At 52.9% G+C, this 20,654-nt stretch overlaps 1 protein-coding gene across 3 annotated transcripts in view; it reads left to right on the top strand.

The window, feature by feature from the left end:
• Positions 1-20,654, top strand: part of PLXNA2 (plexin A2) — a 132,629-nt gene that overhangs the window by 104,746 nt on the left and 7,229 nt on the right. For all 3 annotated transcript variants that reach the window (XR_010350655.1, XM_064399207.1, XM_064399208.1), the window contains exons 20-31: positions 897-1,131; positions 2,294-2,436; positions 4,412-4,680; positions 8,864-8,930; positions 9,478-9,624; positions 9,980-10,139; positions 10,228-10,331; positions 14,458-14,557; positions 16,592-16,782; positions 17,885-18,054; positions 19,642-19,854; positions 20,162-20,312. Coding sequence is in view for 2 of the 3 variants with exons in the window: in XM_064399207.1 (XP_064255277.1) it covers positions 897-1,131; positions 2,294-2,436; positions 4,412-4,680; positions 8,864-8,930; positions 9,478-9,624; positions 9,980-10,139; positions 10,228-10,331; positions 14,458-14,557; positions 16,592-16,782; positions 17,885-18,054; positions 19,642-19,854; positions 20,162-20,312 (1,950 nt within the window). In the remaining variant the exon portion in view is untranslated. The remainder of the gene's footprint in view (positions 1-896; positions 1,132-2,293; positions 2,437-4,411; positions 4,681-8,863; positions 8,931-9,477; positions 9,625-9,979; positions 10,140-10,227; positions 10,332-14,457; positions 14,558-16,591; positions 16,783-17,884; positions 18,055-19,641; positions 19,855-20,161; positions 20,313-20,654) is intronic.

Here is a 20,654-nt window from a genome sequence, read left to right as displayed (position 1 = left end):
CCCTGAGAGTCCCTCCCTTCTAGAAGGATAAATACCCCTCAGAGCGTTCTAGAAGGAACAAATCTTTCTGGCAGTGCCTTTGGCACTGGGTGCCATCCTTCCTCTGGATGCAGTTGAGAGCATTCCCAGTTCTCCCTCCTGGAGGTTTAATCAGCCCACAGAGACAGACCTGAGCTGCCAAGCGGATGGAAAGGTTTTGCCTTTTCCCGAAGCAGGAGCCAGGAACATCTGAACCCTGGAGTGGTTGGATCAACACCCTCACCCAGGACAGCCCTCAGTGCCTCCCTCTGCTCGGGGTTTGGGCATCGCTGCTTCCTCTGCTCCTCCTGCAGACCAAGCCCTGCTGAACTGCCTGAGCAGAGCCCAAATGAGATTGTAATTGTGATTTATTTCCCTTGAAGTTCAGCATCCAAAACATATTCAGATTATCGCAGCGTGACTCCCAGCAGCTCAACCTGGCTGAGAGCTGCTCACATCTGTGGCCAGGGCACATCCAAGAAAAGCCTGTCTGGTGTAAACTCCAGCCTGTTTGCTGCACAGCCCTCACGTGGGGCTCTCTGCTCCCTTCTCTGCTCTGCCCTTGCAGTCGCTCTGGTTTCTTGTCAGTGGAATGATCAGGGGCTTGTTAACGTCCGTGGCTTACGAAAAGGAGTTGAAAGCTTATAAAATGAAAGTCAAATGGAGCCATCAGATAACAAGAACAAAGCCCAGATAGTGAAGGGCTGGCACATTTATCATCACTTGAAGCCTCCCTGTGCTCACGCAAGCAGCCCCTCCGTGTTTGAAGGCAGCTGGGTTTCCTGTCCCTCAGCAGAGGCGGCTCAGTGCTTCCCCAGGGATCTGTGGGTGGGCAGGACGGGCTTTGGCACAGGGCTCACCTGTGCTGTGCCCTGCAGGTGCGTGTGGGGGGGGTCATCTTCTCCCCTGGCTCGGTGAGCGTCGTGTCCGACAGCCTGCTGACCCTGCCCGCCATCGTCAGCATCGCGGCCGGCGGCTCCCTGCTCCTCATCATCGTCATCATCGTCCTCATCGCCTACAAGCGCAAGTCCCGTGAGAACGACCTCACCCTCAAGAGGCTGCAGATGCAGATGGACAACCTGGAGTCCCGGGTGGCCCTGGAGTGCAAGGAGGGTCAGTGCTGCTGGGGCTGGGCGTGCCTGGCTGCTGCAGCTCCCTGGCGGGGTCCCAGTTCTCCCAGTGCCGCGGGGTGTGCAGCGGGGAGCTGGGTGGGAGCTCCTTGGGGTTTGTGGGAGCTCCTTGGGGTTTGTGGGAGCTCCTTGGGGTTTGTGGGTGCTCCTTATGGTTTGTGGGCTTTTTGTGGGGTTTTTTTTGTGGGATTTTTGGGGGTTCCCATGCCTGCCCCACGGCGGGAGGGTGGCAGCCCGCAGCGTGTGAGCAGCAGACACGGCTCTGATGTGCAGAGAATGGGATTAGAGCTTGATCCTGCTTAGGCACCCTGCCTAAATTTTGGGTGTTATTTGGAGTACCTAGAGCTGCTGCTTGAGAGTTTCCACATGGATGAGTCCTGTCCCTTGCAAGGAGGCAGCTGAGCCCCGCTCACCCCGCAGGTGAAGGTGGATTTTTGGGGGGTGCTGCTGCTGTTTCCTGCTCCTCCCACCTGGGAAGGGCCTTAATCAATCAAAGTAAAATAAATGGCTGCACATTTCATAGTGGAGAGAGAGAGTTGCATTGGATTTGTTCAGCTGATTTCAAGGGTAGCCTTGAAAGCAGAAATTGAGATGTATTCAGGAGAAGGCACAGATTCAGCTTGGCACAGCCCAGCTGGGCTACAGAGGCTTCCCTGAGCCAGCGTGTCTCACTTTGGAGAGGGAACAGGAGGAGACACATCCAGCTGTACAACACGGTGTTAGGAGAGGAAGAATAAATCCCTTCCTGACCCCTGCAGCAGCTCAGATTTGATCTGCAACAGATTTGATTATCTTGGCAACTGTTGATAGAGGAGGAAAACAAGAAGAAAGGAAAATAGGGGAGGCAGCAAGTTATGAAAACAGATCCTCGTTTCTCTGCGCAGCCTTTAAAGGTGTTTTAGGTGTGTGTGCACAGGTGTGAACTGCATACAAATTAACCACAGCTTTGTTCTCAGCCTGCTCTGAGCAGAGCCTGCTCTCCCACCCTCGGCTGCTGAGACAGAATCTCCAGGGGTGCTGAGCTCCCTGGATCCCTTCCTGAGCTGTCCCTCCAGCCGTGCCCACGGGGAGAGCAGCCAGCCAGCCCTGCTGAGCTCTCCCTGCCCTGCTGAGCTCTCCCTGCCCCTTTCTCTCCCCGTGAACAGCTTTTGCAGAGCTGCAGACGGACATCAACGAGCTGACCAGCGACCTGGACCGCTCGGGGATCCCCTACCTGGACTACCGCACCTACGCCATGCGCGTGCTCTTCCCGGGCATCGAGGACCACCCGGTCCTGCGGGAGCTGGAGGTAACCCCCGCCCTGCTCCGGCTCCCCAGGCTCCCCCGAGCCCTCCGGGGAGGCAGCAGGAAGCCCTGCAGCACCTCTGGAGCTCCACACCAAATTGTTGGATGCTCTGGGGTCAGCAGGGTTTATTTTAATTCCCGGCCTGGAGGTTTGTCTCCTCCCACATCGCCGGATTCCTTTCGGCTTCTCCTGCCTGGTGTTGGTTTATTTTTATTTTATGAGGGTTTATATCGCTCTAGGGCAGGGCAGAGCAGTTGTGGTGTGCTTTAAAGCCCTCCAAAGTCACCTCGTGGGGCAGGGGATGTTGGAGTGCCCGGAGCATCCTGCCCGGAGCATCCTGCTGCTGTTCCCTCGCGTGTCCACAGGAGGGCAAGGAGAATGCCCGGGAATTCAGCCTCTGAGCAAGCGCTTCCATCTCCCTGCTTTTCCCACCAGGATGTGTAAAAATATACAAAAAAACTTTCACTGGGAATACGGAGGGATTGGGAAGGCACAGGGTCCATCAGTGCACCTGGCAGATGGGCCAAAAAAAGGATGGGGTTCATCAACATCACACCTGGGATGGGGCTGCTCTCCTTCCCTTGGCATGGGGCTCTGATGCCCACCCCGGGGTGGAGCTGCCATCCTCCCTGTGGGATGTGCAGAGGCTCAGCTCAGCTTTTCAGGGACTGGGATTGCCCCAGTAAATCCTGAAATCCTGTTTCCTCCACACAGACCAGGGATGGATGGAGGAGGGAGGAGTCCTGGTTGCTCTAGGGCTGATTCCTTTTCCAGGCAGGCACTCCCCACCATTAAAGGATTAATTTGGGTTCCTTTCCTCAGCACCCAGCAGTTGCTGTGGTGTTGCTGAAACAGGAGCAGCCTCTCCCAGCCCATTCCTGCTCCGAGTTTTCCAGCTCCATGCATTATGTTTGCTGTTGGGTTGCCAAAGAATCTGACACTCCAGCAAACAAATATGAATGCTTTTTTTTTTTTTTTTTACTCATGAAAAACAGAATTGCAGAAGTGATAAATGTGTTGCCAATTACACAGTTGCTTAATTATGTAACGTTAGTAAAACCAATACATAACTCTCCAAGATGTTTGGTAAAGAGTTGCTTCGTGCAGTTCATCATTTTCACTTGTAATGAATTACTTGAATCCGCAACTGGCTGAAAGCCTCAATTAATTTTTTACACTTGGCCCATAATAAAGCAATAGTCTAAATTAGTATTTAATTTACTTACCAGAGTGTCACTTTTTGTGCAGAACAAGCAGAACTGGTGTCATTTCTGGGGCCGTTAGGCTCCAGGCTGCTGTTTTATGGCGTGCACAGGGTGCAGCTCCCATCCAGGGCCCAGGGCAGCCGTGGAGGGGGAGGTTTGCTCAAGGTGGACCAGAAACCACATCCAGGGGTGCTGAGATCCTGAGGGATGGGTGCAGCCAGGGTTAAACCATGCTGTGCACATTTCTGACACCCCCAACATGAGAAGGACTGCTGGAGCAAGTCCAGAGGAGGACAGGAAGCTGCTCAGGAGGCTGGAACAGGCTGGGAGAGTTGGAAATGTTCAGTCTGGAGAAGAAGAAGTCGTGTGGAGACCTCCCAGCACCTTCCAGGGTCTGAAGGGGTGACAAGAGAGCAGGAGTTGGGACTGTTGATCAGGAACTGCAGGGACAGGAGAAGGGAGAATGGATTCAGACTGGCAGAGGGCAGGGTTAGGTGGGATCTTGGGAAGAAATTATTCCCTGTGAGGGTGGGAAGAGAAGAAGCTAGAGAAGCTATGGCTGCCCCTGGGTCCATGGAAGTGTCCAAGGTTGGAGGACCCTGGGACAGTGGAAGGTGTCGCTGCCATGGCAGGGGGTGGGATGAGCAGATTTTTAATGTCCCTTCCCACCCAAACCATTCCCTGCTCCTGTGCTCGCCCGGTGCTGGCAGGGTGACCCTGCTGTCCCTTGTCCCCGCCATGCTGCAGCTGACGGCCACAATCCCCTCCTGCAGGTGCAGGGCAACGGGCAGCAGAGCGTGGAGAAGGCCCTGAAGCTCTTCGCCCAGCTGATCAACAACAAGGTGTTCCTGCTGACCTTCATCCGCACGCTGGAGCTGCAGCGCAGCTTCTCCATGCGCGACCGCGGCAACGTGGCCTCGCTGATCATGACGGGGCTGCAGGGCAAGCTGGAGTACGCCACCGACGTCCTCAAGCAGCTGCTCTCCGACCTCATTGAGAAGAACCTGGAGAACAAGAACCACCCCAAGCTGCTGCTGCGCAGGTGAGGCCGGGCACGGGCAGGGGGTGGGTGCTGCAGGCGGCGCGGCCACGCTGGTGGGGATTCCAGGAGGAATTCTTGGTGGAAAAGGCTGGGAGGGGCTGCCCAGGGACGTGGTGCAGTGGCTGGAGGGTCTGGTCTTGTTGACAAGGTGGGGAGTGGACACAGGTTGGATTTGATGATCTCAGAGGTGTTTTTCAACCTGAATAATTCCAGGATTCTGTGATCTGAGGGCTCTGCGGGGTGTTGGAAGGGAATTGCTGCTCTCCATCCATTTCCTCACCTGTCTCCAGGGTGGGGGCTTAGCCCTGCTCTGGGAGGTCACAGATGGCAGGACAGGGTCTCAAACCAGATCCTCTGGCTCTGCCTGGCTGGGGAGCAGCATTTGTGTGCCACAGCTGGGCCAGGAGCTCACAGGGATTGAGCAACTCACCCAGGGCAGAGCTGGGAAGAGCCAGCAAGAAAATAGGGAAAAAATGTGCATTAATGTGGGGCAAATCAGTGGGCACAAGGAAAAGGCTGCCTCTGTTCTCCACGTCCTTGGGGGGTCCTGCAGGGTCTGACCTCAGCCAGTGCTGCCCCTCGGCTATGCTGGGGCTGTGCTGGCATCACAGTGGAGAGAGGGGAGGATTTCACAGCTCCAGGAAAATTTCAGGGGTCCCTGCAGCCACAATGAATATACTTGACAGGAAATTGCTTTAAATCTGGCTGTGTTTGCGGAGGCAATAACTCATCTTGGCAAAGGAAGCCGCCTTAATTTCCCCCGTGGTTTGACGAGTCACTGGGAAGGCGTCTTCTGCCTCAGCCATCAATAATGACTTTTCCTGGCACTCCAAAAAACACAGGGATGGCGATAGGAGCTGTGCCCCCTCCTCCCTGCACAGCCAGCAAGGAGTCAGGCCCGGGGGCTGTGTGTCCTTTGGGCTGTGTGTCCATTGGGCTGTGTGTCCTTTGGGCTGTGTGTCCTTTGGGATGTGTGTCCTTTGGGCTGTGTGTCCTTTGGGCTGTCTGTCCTTTGGGCTGTGTGTCCTTTGGGCTGTGTGTCCTTTGGGCTGTCTGTCCTTTGGGCTGTGTGTCCTTTGGGATGTGTGTCCTTTGGGCTGCCTGTCCTTCAGGCTGTGTGTCCTTTGGGCTGTGTGTCCTTTGGGCTGTGTGTGCTTTGGGCTGTCTGTCCTTTGGGCTGTCTGTCCTTTGGGCTGTGTGTGCTTTGGGCTGTGTGTCCTTTGGGCTGTGTGTGCTTTGGGCTGTGTGTCCTTTGGGCTGTGTGTCCTTTGGGCTGTGTGTCCTTTGGGCTGTCTGTCCATTGGGCTGTGTGTCCTTTGGGCTGTGTGTCCTTTGGGCTGTGTGTCCTTTGGGCTGTGTGTCCTTTGGGCTGTGTGTCCTTTGGGCTGTCTGTCCTTTGGGCTGTGTGTCCTTTGGGATGTGTGTCCTTTGGGTTGTCTGTCCATTGGGCTGTCTGTCCTTTGGGCTGTCTGTCCTTTGGGCTGTCTGTCCTACACTAGGATTTGCCCATTGCACAGGGAATCACAGCATTGGGCATCTAGCACCAATCTGGGCAATCTGGGCCAGTGTTTCACCACCCTTATAAAAATTCCTGCTTTATGTCTAGTCTGAATCTGTTCTTTTTTAGTTTAAAAGCTTTATTCCTTGTCCTGATACTCCAGGTCCTGTTAAACCCGAGGCTGGAGACCTGTCCCAACCCTGTGCCCAGCTGCTCCAGCCCAGCCTGGAGCTCCTTGCTCTGACTTAATAAGGAGTGATCAGCCATGAAGTGAAACACTATTTTTTAAAATGTTTTGAGCTCTCTGGTGGCAGCAGCTGATAACTGACACTCGGTTCTTTCCCTCTTTCTTCCTTGCCTTCCCCTCTCTCTTTCTTCCACGACTGCCCCTCGCGGGAGACAGCAAGAAAGTTGACGTTAAATCAAACAGCTGCTCTGGTTGCTGGCAACAGCAGTTTGGAGACCTACATAGAGCAGGGAGAATTAATAAAATACATATTTATTTTTTAGGTTCTCCCAGCTCGTTTTGTTTAGGTTTGTTTTCTTGCTGGAGCAGCCAAGGCTGGTCGTTTTTGTCAGGCTCCTCTGGATTGTGCTGTGCCCTCCTTCTGTGGCCAGCATGAGAAGGGTTTGCTCCAACTCTATGGATTCTCTTCTGCCCTGGCAATCTCCAGGAGTTTATTTTTTATTTTTGGAGCAGATCTTTAACAGCATCCAGAGGCCGGTGATGGCACAGAGTGGTGCTGGTAGGGGCAGCTCAAAACCTGGCAGCAGATCTGGGGCTCAGCAGATCTGGGGGCTCAGCAGAGCCCTCTGTGTGTAGGAGAAAGGCCAGGCCCTGGGCTGTGAGGCAGAGTTTCCCATTTGCAAGGCAGGGATGCTCCATGCAGGCATTCCTAGCACCAGGGAGGTTGAGAGCTGCCCCTGTCCACCAGCACAGGGCAGTGAGGATGGACCCAGCATTGACTCCATTGCTGGCTGTCCCCAGGATTGAGGAATTGCAAATATCTCATGGTAATTCCATCCTATCCCATGGATCCCATCCCATCCCATCCCATCCCATCCATCCCATCCCATCCCATCCATCCCATCCCATCCCATTGATCCCATCCCATCCCATCCCATCCCATCCCATCCCATCCCATCCCATCCCATCCCCTCCCATCCATCCCATCCCATCCCATCCCATCCCATCCCATGGATCCCATCCCATCCCATCCCATGGATCCCATCCCATCCCCCCCTCAGAATTCCCCAGCTTCTCTGTCCCTCCACATTTCAGTGCTTTTTGCAGAGCTGGTGTCAGGCCATGAGCAGCCCACAGGGACAGGGCACAGCAGCTTCACGGGGAGGGCTAACTGGGAGACTTGCTAATTCTTCATTTAATATTCTATTAACAAAGTAGTTTATTAAATTAATATTCCCCCTGAAGCCCTGAATGTATTATTTTCTGAGTTTTTCACCTCTTTTGTGGCTGGTGTCACTGCCTCTCCATTTTCTAGGGCTGTTTGGAAGGGTGCTGCTGCTTCTTCTCTTTAATTAGGTGCCTGAAATATTTCAAACAGGAGAACGATGTGTGTGTCAATTTGTAGGATGAATTTTTAGGCAGTTAATCAATTCAGCCTTAAATTCTTTGGGGATGTGCAGACATTTTCACGAATTCCTGACAGATGTTGCCATCCTAGGAGATGATGGATGATGCTACCCCAGGTCTGTTGGCCGACTGGTGTCAGTTTTTGTTTGTTGAAATCTCTGGCTCCTGTTTTTTCTTGATCTGCTTGGCTCTGGAATCAAGCCCTGTGCTTCTTTGGTGTGTGCTTGTAATTCCAAGCACTTGGAATGCTGTGGGGATTCAGATGAAGAGGCAGTCCCTCATTTAAGGGGAAGAACGGGGGAAATGGGGCTGGAGTGAGATGTGACCCTCTCCAGGTCAGGAGGAGGTGACCTGGTTCATGGCAAGGGCAGAGGGATCAGTCCCCGGGGGGAAGGGAATTGCATTCATCCCTCTTTGCTTGCTGGAACTTGGACCAGATCCTGGTGTCCATGAGGGGAAGGCTGAGCCAGGCCAAGCCATGGTCACAGCTGGCCAGGGTCGTGGTCACAGCAGCTCTCCCCTGCATGGGGCTGGGGCTCCAATTTGAGGCATCCCATCCCATCCCATCCCATCCCATCCCATCCCATCCCATCCCATCCCATCCCATCCCATCCCATCCCATCCCATCCCATCCCATCCCATCCCATCCCATGGATCCCATCCCATCCCATCCCATCCCATCCCATCCCATCCCATCCCAGGAAAAGGGGCTGTTTAGCTTCAAGGAAAAGCTCCGGGTCCTGCAGAGGCAGCGTTAAAAGCTGCCATTAGGAGCCATTGTATTTAAATTAGAGATAATCTCGGGCACAATGCGGGGAGAGGACATGGGGTGGGACTGGGGAGAAAGCTGCAATTTCCCTGCCATTGTCACTCGGCTGTCCCTGATTGCCAGGAGCTGCTGTAAATCCCAGTGATTTACTCAGCCAGCCTGTAATTTGCGCCACGTGCGGGGAGCTGAGTGTCACCAGCTCGCTGTCACCAGCCCCGGCAGGCTGGGACGGGCTGGCAGCGCTGCAGGGACAGGGACAGGGACAGGGACAGGGACAGGGACAGGGGCTCGGGTGTGATGTGTGCCCTCCTGCCTCCCCCAGGACCGAGTCGGTGGCCGAGAAGATGCTGACCAACTGGTTTGCCTTCCTGCTCCACAGGTTCCTCAAGGTAAGGAGGGGTGGAGCAGGGACCCTGCTCTGTTGTGTCACCCTCCAGCCACCCCCGGGGTGTGTCTGGGGTGAAATTCTTCCATCAGGCTCCAAGAGATGGAGTAGCAGGGATGGAGAGGTGGAGATTTGCTCTGGGGCTGCTGCTCCATGCTCACAGCCTTCTTCCCCAAGCCTCGGGCCTCCCGGAGTAATTCCCACTAAAGGAGGTTCTGTTCCACCTCTTGGGTACTTGAGGGAAACTCTCACATCTTCCTGCCTCGGCCTTCACAGTTTTTAACTTCATTTGTGGCTCTGGGAGCCCCACTGAATTTGCTCCAGGGGAGTGAAGGGTGAGATCGAGATCTCAAATTCCATTTTTTTACAGCCATATAGGTTCAGGAGGGATTTACCCTGCCAAACACAACACAGCCATGGAGCAGTGGAGCTCAGGGCTTTGGCTGAGCTCTGCAGGAGCTGCTGGGGCTGAGCCTGTGCTGGGGGCAATCCAAGCGGGGCTGGCACAGGAGGAGAGGCACCTTGACCCTCTGTGTCCTCCTCTGGTGCAGGAATGTGCTGGAGAGCCCCTGTTCATGCTCTACTGTGCCATCAAGCAGCAGATGGAGAAGGGCCCCATCGATGCCATCACGGGGGAGGCGCGCTACTCCCTGAGTGAGGACAAGCTCATCCGGCAGCAGATCGAGTACAAGACCCTGGTGAGTGACAAACCCTGCTGGCCCCGGGCTGGGCTGGCCCTGCTGGGGCCCTGGAGCAGGGATCATGGCCCTGCCTGAGCTGTGAGCTCTGCTGGGCAGTAAGGACACGTGTCCCAGCCAGGTGTGGCCCCAGTTCGAGGGGAATGTGTTGTCACCCTGTGCTCTGGGCACTGCCCTCCTGCAGCGAGTGAAACTGGGCATGCAGGGCTCCTGTCCCAGCAATAATTGTGTAAATATCACTGGTGCAATAGCAGCGGTGCATTTAGGGCTGCAGTGGGGTTTTTCGTGGGAAGAGGCTGTTGTGACACGTGGCTGCAGCTCTCCTTCAGAGCACGGTGTGGTTCTTCTCTTGCAGATCCTGAACTGTGTGAACCCAGACAACGAGAACAGCCCGGAGATCCCGGTGAAGGTGCTGAACTGCGACACCATCACCCAAGTCAAGGAGAAGATCCTGGACGCCGTGTACAAAAACGTCCCCTACTCCCAGAGACCGAGAGCTGTGGACATGGATTTGGGTAGGAGGGTGATCAGAGGGGCTGGGGGCGATTCCTGGTGGGCTTGGCAGAGCTTGGCCCCCTCTGACCGTGGCTTTCCCTGTGCCAGAGTGGCGGCAGGGCCGGATCGCCCGCGTGGTGCTGCAGGATGAAGACATCACCACCAAGATCGAGGGGGACTGGAAGCGCCTCAACACCCTGGTGCACTACCAGGTGAGGGAGCAGCCCCGCTGGCAGCCCCCAGCAGGCTGCCAGCAGGGAAAAGAACACCAGGAGCCGAATTCCCAGTGCCTGCTCTGCCCAGGCAGGCGGGGAGGTCACGTTTGTGTGATAAAGCAGAAGGGTTCCATGTGCTGCAGCATTAGGGGGGAAAGCAACCTTGACACGGAGCTCAAAGGGAGCAGCAGAGTTGAAAATTGGCTAAATTAAACCTGCCAGCCTTGGGAGAGAGGCAGAGGGAGCGGTGCAGGGGCTGAACTGGGGATGAGGGGCCTGGGGAGGGCAGCACGGGGGGCTCAGGACTTTGTCTGGGGTCTGGGACAGCCTGGAGTGCAGCAGGGGAGGAATAAAATCACAGGGAAGTGGAGCCAGGCAGGGAAATGCTCAGACAGGGTGGGTGAGAAGGTCTAACAAATTCCTGCTGTCTTTATCTTCTGGTTAGGGCAGAGTCTGTTGGAAAGGGCTGCTCACAGCGTGAAAGATGGGAAAAGAGGGAGCTGGGGAAGGTTTGGATAGAGGCAATCAAAGCACAAGATGGGAAGAGAGGCAAGGAGGGGGCTGAGGAAGGTTTGGCTGCAGGGAATCAAAGGCTTTCCCTCCCAGCCTGTCTGCAGCACAGGATAAGTGCATTAATTGGGACTGTAACCTACTCCTGTCCATCACCACCTCCCCAGAAGTGTTTAGTATTTAATCTGGCATCTCTCCCTGTTTATCCAGCATCTCCAGTCCATCAGCCTGACTCACGCTGGGGGACTTGAATGGGAGCCAGTATTGACAGGAGCCCTGCAATCAGGCAGGAGAGTGCCATCAATATGCACAGTGCATGTTAAAAAGCACCTCCAGGGTCAACTTTTCCAAGCAGCCCCCAGGATTTAAACACAGATTACCAAAAAATGTCAGAGGAGTTGCGCAGATTAATTCCATTGTTCCCAAAAATCTGTTTTACCTGACAGTTGCAAGGGATTAACCAACAAGCAGGGAAGCAGCGAGACTTTATTATGCCTTGATCTTTAAAAGTCATCGTGAGGAAGTCACAAGTGAGAGCTGTGCTTGTCTGATGTGTGCTGGATGCTGGGGGAGGGAGCACTTTTGTTCCAGAGCCTGTGGGAAAACCTGAGCCAAAAGCTTCCCCTTAAAATAAACAAAATCCTCGCAGCACTCGAGGTGCTGCAGCTCTTGCTGCCATTTGAATGTCAGGTTTGCTCTGGAAGAAAGGAGAAGTTGGCAGCCAAGCATCCAGCCAGGTAGTGACAGGAGCCCGAGCCCTGCTCAGCCCAACAGAGCTGTCTCAGTCATTAAAGAGAAGCCAAATTCTTTTCACTGCAGCAGAAACCCTGTCAAGGCGAGGCTGTTGCCAAAAGCTAACAGATAAATATAGATATATATATTTTTTTAAATTTTTTTTTTTATTCTTACCAGGTTGGGGTTTTTTTCTGTTGGAGTAGAAGTTTTATTAGGTATCAAAAATACTGCTGTTCCAGGACTACCCAGTAAAACAGACACCTGGGTGAAGGCCCAGCTTTAGGAGGGTGTAAAATCCCTGGGGTTCCACGTGCTCTCAGCGTTTAACAGCAGCGTGACACATGAACCAGGTGTGGTTCAAACCATTAAAATAAACGTGGATTTCCAGAGGATCAGTAAAGATGATTTCTAGGAAAGAAATGAAAGCAGCTTTGCAAAGCCCTGCCCATTTTATATTCAGAGCTGTTTTGTCTTTACCCTGCTCTGAAGGCAGGGACATCCCTGGGTCTGCAGGTGGTGCTGGGGGCTGCTCAGCCCAGGTTCCATCCCACATCCCAGGGGTGTCCCCTGGACAGGTGCTGCACCTGGGAGGCTGCAGGACCCTCCTGGTGCTCAATTCCCTGCTCCTGATTGCCAGGATCATTCCCCACAGCCCCATTCCTGCAGCTCCAGGGCTCCACGGCACCCTCCTCCTCCTCACTGTGCCCCCAGGTGGTTATTTAACCCCCAGCTCCACACCTGGATGCTGCATTTTTTTGCTTTTGTTTTCTGCATTAGAATCACAAAAATGTAATAACTGATCAAATGCATTTTTCATGGGAAGCCTTCACATTCAAAACCCAAATTGGAATTAAAGAGAAATGTTCACCTTTCTAATAGTTTTGAACCACTTCATGAAATTATAGAGAGAACCGTGCACCTCCTGCTTATTTCTTCATTTATAAAAATAGATGTGTAGCTTAAATAAGTGTAATTCTTTGTTAAATTCTCCGGAGCTGTTAGACATGGCAGGGAATTGTATTACATTTGTGTCATATCCTTTTGGTTCCGTGGCTATTAAACTCCATGGGAGAGTCTTACCCCGTGTGGTTTCACTCAGGAAAAATGAAACACTGAATTTAATATCGAGTGATTTACAGTGGCTCACGCAGGGTTAACTCAGAGGCAGCAGAGCATGAATACCTGTCAGCCCCTGCCAGTCTGGAGAGGCCAGGAGACCAGGAAACTGCTTTCAATGAAAAAATAGGAGGAGAAAGGGGAGGTTTGGGTGGAAAATGAGGCTTAGGAGGCCAGGGTGGCGTGGACGCGGAGCTGGAATCGTCGTCGCGCCCTCGCTGCCCCACGCAGACACAGCTCCAGGGCCTGGCCTCCCTTCTCCCCCTCCCAGGTTTTATTTTCCCTGTCTTTAAGGTGTTTCGTGCCCCGTGTTTCCAGCTTGTAGAATAATCAGGATATTTATAAAGTTGTGAAGCAGCCAGGCAGCCCGGGGCGCGTCCCGGGGGTGCTGCGGGAGCGGACGCGTGCTGCACCTGAGGCTGCCCTGCAGCTGCTGGGGCTGAGCTGACAGCAGCCGTTCCACCCCAAATTTACTGAGTGAGAGGGCTCTTTTGTGTGTCCGTGTGTGGAGTTTTCAGTGCCTCTCTCCCAGTTAAGCACAGCCCTGGTGGAAATGGATCCGGCACGGGAGCACCCTGGGCTCGGGTTTCTCCCTGGTGAGATGGAGCAGAAGTGGCAGCTAATAACAGCCTGAGAAAACAATATCAGCACTGATCACTCCTTCCACTGACTTAATAAATTGGATGAAGTGAGGCAGGAGCAGCAAAGGAAATTATGGAGGTGTTTGGAGTGTTTTGCTTAGAAAAATCTCACTTTTGTGCCGTGAAACACAAGTAACTATTATTTCCACTATCACCAGCAATAATAACAACTCAGATTTCCATGAAACCTTTCATCTGGATGGAGCCCAAAGCCTTGGAGGCAGCACAGGGCATTGTGTGCAGCTCACCTTGGTGCTGCAGAGAGGGTACAGACCCCTGGGGTGCAAAAACCTCAATTTATGGGGTCAGTGCTGAGTCCATCACCAGACTCCTGGCAGATAATGCAGGGTTTAGCCCCAAAAAGCAATTCCTGCAGCAGGAAGAGGCATTTCTTTTGAGTTGAGCCTCTAAAAAGTATCTGCTGGGCCCTGGCAAGATGTGGTGACTCTCTGCTCCCTCACTGTGCTGCACCACAGGTCACAAGTTCAAAATTAAAAGCTACTCAGGCCCCTTCCCTGGAAACCTGCAGCTCCTTAATTAAGGGGAATAAGTTAGAAAACTTCCAGTGACTACCAGATTTATAGGGAGGATAAAATTAAACATGGCTACTAAAATCTGCTGTAACAAAACCTTGTTAGTGCTAATGTTCATTTATAGTTTGACTTCCCAGTGTTTAATTCCTTCTCTGGAGCAGTAAAGGGATAACAATTAAATACCCTGAAAGATGGCTTTATGACTTGCTCCGCTGTAAATCAAACTTTTAAAGTTCGTAAAAATTGCTAAAATAAAAAATGGTTTAATAGGAATGTTTTATGGCCCATAACGTTATTACAGCCCTTTTATTCCCTCTGCATTGTTACTTTAATTGGATCACAACAATTCTTGAGATTCTCATTTTTATTGGGTAAGGCATAATCTTAAATCAGAACGACCAGAAGCATCTTCACCACATCTTTTGATTTATCCCTCATTTCCTTCAGGCTGCTGCTGCGGCCTGACCCAGCACAGGGCTCAGGGATTGTGTCCTGGGCTGCCCTTCCCAGGATTTGCTGGATCAGCAGCCAGGGATCACAGGGTGGGCAGGGAATGCCCCTGAGCTCGTCGTGCTTTGCCTCCCCCAGGTGTCAGACCGCTCCGTGGTGGCTCTGGTTCCCAAGCAAACCTCCTCCTACAACATCCCTGCCTCTGCCAGCATCTCCCGGACATCCATCAGCAGATACGGTAAGAAATGGGGTGGGATGGGCAGACACTGGGGTGTAGGTGGGGAAAAAGCAGCAGCTCCCCACAAAGAACCACCCAAAACAAATGTAAATCCAAACAGAAAAACATCCTTGGCTGCCGGTTCGGATTGCAAAGGCTTTTCCAGCTGTGAGAGCAGCAAAAGGACCAGGAAAGGTGAGAGGAGGGAAAAGGAAATTCCCAATGCCTTTGGGAATGTGGGGCTTGGGAAAGGTCCGAGGGCTCAGAGGGGATGGGTGATGCAGGAGAGGATCTCTGAGCCCCGTGGCCCTGAGCAGGGCAGCTCCACAGATAAACCTGATTTATCTGATCCTCCCCCTCTCCTCCCCAAGTGCACGATGCTGAGCTCTGAGCTAATGGGTCACAAATGGGGAAGGGCAATCTTAGCACAGAGTGCAGGGATGTGCACACCTGGGAATTCCTGATTTGCATAATAGAAGGGCTCAGCACATTCCAGAGGGTCCCTGAAGATGCTGCAGCCTGAGAAAATGAGCCTGCAAGGTGCCAGGTGCACGCTTGGAACACTAAATCCACAATAATTGTAATAATAGACTTCCATAAAAGGCAGCAGTGGCAAAATCTCTCGAGTGCTGATCTTTCATTATCGTTCATTTCACAGAGTGTTTTACCAGCAAAAAGTCTCTTGACAAACCCATCTCCTCCTCTTGTTTATAGCTCCCAAAATAATGTTGGTTTTTAGCTCGAGCAAGTGTTCTGAGGAGCCAAAACCAGGGGAGTCTTGAGGTAAAAACCAGGAGAAAAGGCATTTCTCCCTGCCAGGTGTAGGCCCACACATCCCATAGTGCAGGTGATGGAAAAAGCAAGGCTGGGTCTCACAGCCTGAGCCCTCAGTGCTCATTGATCTCTGTCAGCTGGAAAAGCTTTTGCAAAGCGCCAATATGAGCGATCATTGCTCATGTTGAGATTAATATTTCTAATTGTGCCGGCAGAATTTAAATTAGATACTTATTTACTTCCCCTGTCATATATCAGTACAGAGATATGTTTAAAAATAGAATTACTGCATGCTTCCTGAGCTGTCCCCCTGTCTGTCTCCTTAATTATATCAGTTGGAGCACTCATTTATCTAAGCCTTAATCAGGGATGAAAATCCAGCTACTTTGGTAATGACTTGAGTATTTCCCTCAGTTGATTTACAATCGATCCCTGCACTCCTGACGAGGAGGGTGAGCAGTGAATTGAAGACTAAACTTGAGAAAATGCACGAGATTCCCGGAGAACAAAGAAATGTAGCAGGAGGAAAAATCCAGCAGAGCACATTTGGGCTCCTCAGCCTCATGTCTCATCCTGGAGATGCTGAGGATCTGGGGAGAGACATTCTTTGGGAAGTGAAATATATGAATAAATGTGCCACATGCATCCCATGGTTTCTGAGCAATTCAGGGAAAGCTGTCTGGTGCCTCTGAGCTCCCTTTTCCCTGCAGGGACAGCACAAGGCTGGACCTGCTCAGCCCAGGGATGGCACAGGGTGCAGGACTGGCCTCAGGCTCTACTGTTCAGGCTCAGCTTGAATCCTCACTGCTCTCCTGAAAGATTCAAGGACAAGCTCAGCAGCTTCTCCTGCCCTTTGTGCTGGGCAGCTCCCCATTATTTACAAAATCCTGAAGTTAGGGCTCTGCTTCTGCAGGAGTCGGTGCTGGGGTTGTGCGTGAGCTGCAACTCAGGGAGGATTTTTGTGTGGATTTGTATGAGAAGTTCACATCAGGAAAGGATGTGAATGGGGCAGGAAAGGCCAAATATGGGAGGGGGAAAAAAGCTCAATTCAGAGGTTTTTTGTTGAAGGGAAACCAACACAGATTTTTGACAAACCCCAAATTTTAACGGCGCAGAGCGAGAACGCGTGCAAAACAAAACCGTGGCGGTTTTCCATTTCATTTCCCCACCAAAAAAAAAACCGCCAAAAAACCCCAATGCAAATTATTTGGGTGTTATCAGCCCTGGTGAGGGCACTGAGGGAGGTGCAGAAGGAGTGACCAGCCTCTCTCCCTGGCTCAGACTCCACGTTCCGCTACACGGGCAGCCCCGACAGCCTCCGCTCGCGCGCGCCCATGATCACCCCCGACCTGGAGAGCGGCGTCAAGGTCTGGCACCTGGTCAAGAACCACGACCACGGCGACCAGAAGGAAGGGGACAGGGGCAGCAAGATGGTCTCTGAGATCTACCTGACCAGGCTCCTGGCTACAAAGGTAACTGAGCTGGATTCAGCTGGGCAGCGCGCGGTGAGGCGCGGCGAGGCGTGCTGGTGGTGCTCAGCTCCCAGCCTGGCTGGGTTTTCCTGGGATTGGGAGAGTCCTGGAGCAGCTACAGCACAGCCCAGATTTCCTCACACTCAAGGCAATTGCTGCAATTCTCTTTTTTTTTTTTTGCACAATGTTAAAACTGTTCATCAATTCACAAATTGGTGAATGAAGCAGTGCCTGGAAATATTTACCCATTTCCTCGACCAGACATGATTCTCCTGCTTTTCCCCACGTGCTCATCAGTGTGGATAACACAGCTGTGCTCTGGAAAGCAAAAAAAATTTATTTCAGGTTAGAAATAAAGAATAAATGAATGAGTAGCTGCGGGCTGGGGCTTTTTGAAAGACCCTGACCTTGGTTATTCCCATGGGATCTGTGGTGGCACTTTTTGGGGCTGGTGTCCCTTCCTGCCACCACTGCTTGGCCAGAGGAGTGCCTGTCCCTCCCCTCAACCCTGGATTGCTGCTTCTGTCACCAAAACTGCAGGAAAAACAAAAACTCTCCAACAACATCTTTTCAATATTAGAGAATTAAGTTTACTTTATTCTGGCCAGGATGTGCAATAGAAATTATCTCATCCACACATGCCTGGGTTGTGCATGAAAATCCTTCCATCACACATGGGTTTTTACCCCATTTTTCACATATTTATACATAAAACCTCCAAGGAAATTCACATTCACTGCTTCTAAATTACACAATTCTTAGTACTTGATCTCCTGTTGGTTATTGATCCTTTCAATGCTAACTTGGTCCTCATGCTTTGGTTCTCTTAGCAATCATTTCCCAGACCAGGTATCTGATCACACTGGGTGTTTGTCAATGTTCATTTATCCCCTTTGTATCTTCTGGCCCTGGGAATCTCCTTTTTGTTTTACTGAAGCCCATAAGGCCTCACCCAGAAATTGTGAAACCCTTGGTGAAGCAGAACCTTTCCAAGAGAAACTTCAATTCCCCCCACCCCGAGCAGAGGCGAACAAACCCCCGAACAAAATTACACTAAAAGAAAAAAACCTAGAAGCTGTCTGAATTGCCATCCTGCCATCAGGGCACGCTGCAGAAGTTCGTGGACGACCTGTTTGAGACGCTGTTCAGCACGGTGCACCGCGGCAGCGCCCTGCCCCTCGCCATCAAGTACATGTTTGACTTCCTGGACGAGCAGGCGGACAAGCACGGCATCCACGACACCGACGTGCGCCACACCTGGAAGAGCAACTGGTAACGGGGCAGGGAGGCACACCCGCCTGATTCCGGGCAAAAAAAAGATCTGGGAGGTGGTTTTGGGAAGGGTTGGGCACAGCCAAGCACCAAAGAGGGACGCAAAGGTGGGGTTTGAGCCTTGGTGGGCTGGCAGTGTTCACGGGATGCTAAAATGCTGAAATATCCTGATTTGGAGGGAAGGGAGATAGCCTGGCTGTCTCTCTGCTCAGGGTGGGAGATGGACACTGCCCTCAGGCTGTAGATCTGCACATCTGGACTTGGGGAAGAGGGGGAAGCAAGGCTCCAGTGCCTGCCCCGTGCTGCCTGCACAGCCCTGCTGTGCCACAAATGCCAGCCCTGGCTGGGAGGGGGAGCTGCACCTTTCCCGTCCCTTTGGGAAGCACCTGGAGCATTTGGGCATCAGCAGGAGGTGGCACAGGGAGATGGAGCCAGTTCTGCATGCCTCAGGCATGGGCTGCAGCCAGGTCCAGCCTCTCCAAACAGTGGGAGCTTTCACATCTCTGCCTCTGCTGCTATTTTAGGATTAAAACCTCTGTGGGTTGGAAATTTACCTCTGCAAGAAAGGAATAAAAAAGCACAACAAATGGTTGTTCCCTGAAGACCTTGTATTTTCCCCTGAGTCCCTCGTGGTTTAAAAGGCCTCTAATCATCATGGCTGCAAAAACTGCTTCCCTGCTAAGGCAGTGGGAAGCTCAAAACAATTCATTTAAAGCCTTAGAAGGAGTTAGTGGGATAAAAACTATAGAATCACAAGAAATTACGAGAAAAAAAGAAAGCAACAACCACCAGAGTTTGGTCTACCAGAGCAAACAGCCCCCATCAGGCTTGGACCTTCATTCTCCCCATCCCAGCTGAGCTGCAGCATTTCCAGAAAGGGAATTTTTGTGGGGATGTGAGAGAAGGCTGCCCCTGGAGCAGGTTGAAGCAAATGGAAGTTTGGAGGAGGGAGCTGGGGTGGCTGGGGCTGGGGCTGAGCTGCTCTCCTGCAGCACTGCAAGAGTTAAGGCTGCAGCCTTCAGCGAGCTGGAGAGACAGAGAGAGCTGCGACTTGAAAGGTAATAGAAAGCAGCAGCTGCTTTTTTGATCCTGCTATACAGCCGAAGAAAAAAAGGAATAATAATTCCCCTTTGATTGCAAAGGCCCCGGGATTTGGGGACAAAGCCTGTGGTTCCTGCTGCCAGCTCGTGGGTGCTGGAGCGCGGCCGGGCAGCGCTGATTAGTGCCAGGGCTGCCCTGCTCACCCCACACTGCACCCTGCTCTGGTGAGCTCCTCCTGGTGGGCTCCTCCTGCTGATGCTCCCCCAGTACCCCCAAACTGCCCAGCTCTGCCCTGCCCCTCATCTCCTCCACTGCTCCGTGTGGGATCTGAGCCTGGAGCAGCTGCTGGGCATGGCAGGATGCACCAGCAGCCTTCTGGGCAGCACTGGGCTAACTGGTGCTTGATGGCCTTGGCCCAGCTCCTGTTTAAATTCTTCTCTTATTGTTCCCACCATTTTTGTTCTGCCTGGGAGCATCATCCTCAGCACGAGCCCTTTCCTCGCCTTTGTCTTCTCATTTCATTTCAATTCCCTCTTTGCCTCCCAGCCTTCCCCTCCGCTTCTGGGTGAACGTGATCAAAAACCCGCAGTTCGTGTTCGACATCCACAAGGGCAGCATCACGGACGCCTGCCTGTCCGTGGTGGCTCAGACCTTCATGGATTCCTGCTCCACCTCGGAGCACCGCCTGGGCAAGGACTCCCCCTCCAACAAGCTGCTGTACGCCAAGGACATCCCCAGCTACAAGAGCTGGGTGGAGAGGTGAGGGCAGCACGTGGCAGTGGGGGTGCAGGGTGCTCTCAAACCCCATGGGTCTCAGGACAGAGCATCCTGAGTGGAAGGGAAGCACAAGGACCACCAGTGATGCTGCAGGGTGGTTCTCAGCCCCGCCAAGCACCGCTGCTCCTGTTTTCAGCTCATTACAGCCCAGAATCCCGTTTTGCTGGATGTAAACACAAAGCAAAAAGACGTTCTTATCCCTGCAGAGCTTAGCTTAAACCCCAGGGGGAACAGGGACATTTGGGGCGTTCCTGTTTCTCATTCTTGCCCTGACCCCTCGTTCCTGCAGGTATTACGCGGACATCGCCAAGCTCCCGGCCATCAGCGACCAGGACATGAACGCCTACCTCGCCGAGCAGTCGCGCCTGCACGCCGTGGAGTTCAACATGCTGAGCGCGCTCAACGAGATCTACTCCTACGTCAGCAAGTACAGCGAGGAGGTGGGTGTGGGCAGCAGTGTCCCCTGGAGTGATGGTATCCCCTGGAGTGAAGGCGTGCTCTGGTAATGGTGTCCCCTGGGCAATGGTGTCCTCTAGAGTGATGGTGTCCTCTGGGCCATGGTGGTGAACCCTGGAGTGATGGCATGCTCTGGACTGTAATGTTGTCCCCTGGGCAACAGTGTCCCCTGTGCCATGGTGTCCCCAGGGTGATAGGGCCCCATGGCAGGTGTGTGGGAGAGCAGATGCAGTGCTGGGTTGTGTCAGGACCCCTCTGCTGCCTCCCAGAGCTCCTTGCCCTCCCTTCCCTGGATGCAGCCCGGCCGTAGCTAGCGCCGCTCCCGC

The sequence above is a fragment of the Passer domesticus genome, chromosome 25 (genome assembly GCF_036417665.1).
Source record: "Passer domesticus isolate bPasDom1 chromosome 25, bPasDom1.hap1, whole genome shotgun sequence".
NCBI classification, from domain to species: domain Eukaryota; kingdom Metazoa; phylum Chordata; class Aves; order Passeriformes; family Passeridae; genus Passer; species Passer domesticus.
Note: the sequence above shows the minus strand (reverse complement) of the source record. Positions and strands in the feature narration are given on the sequence as shown.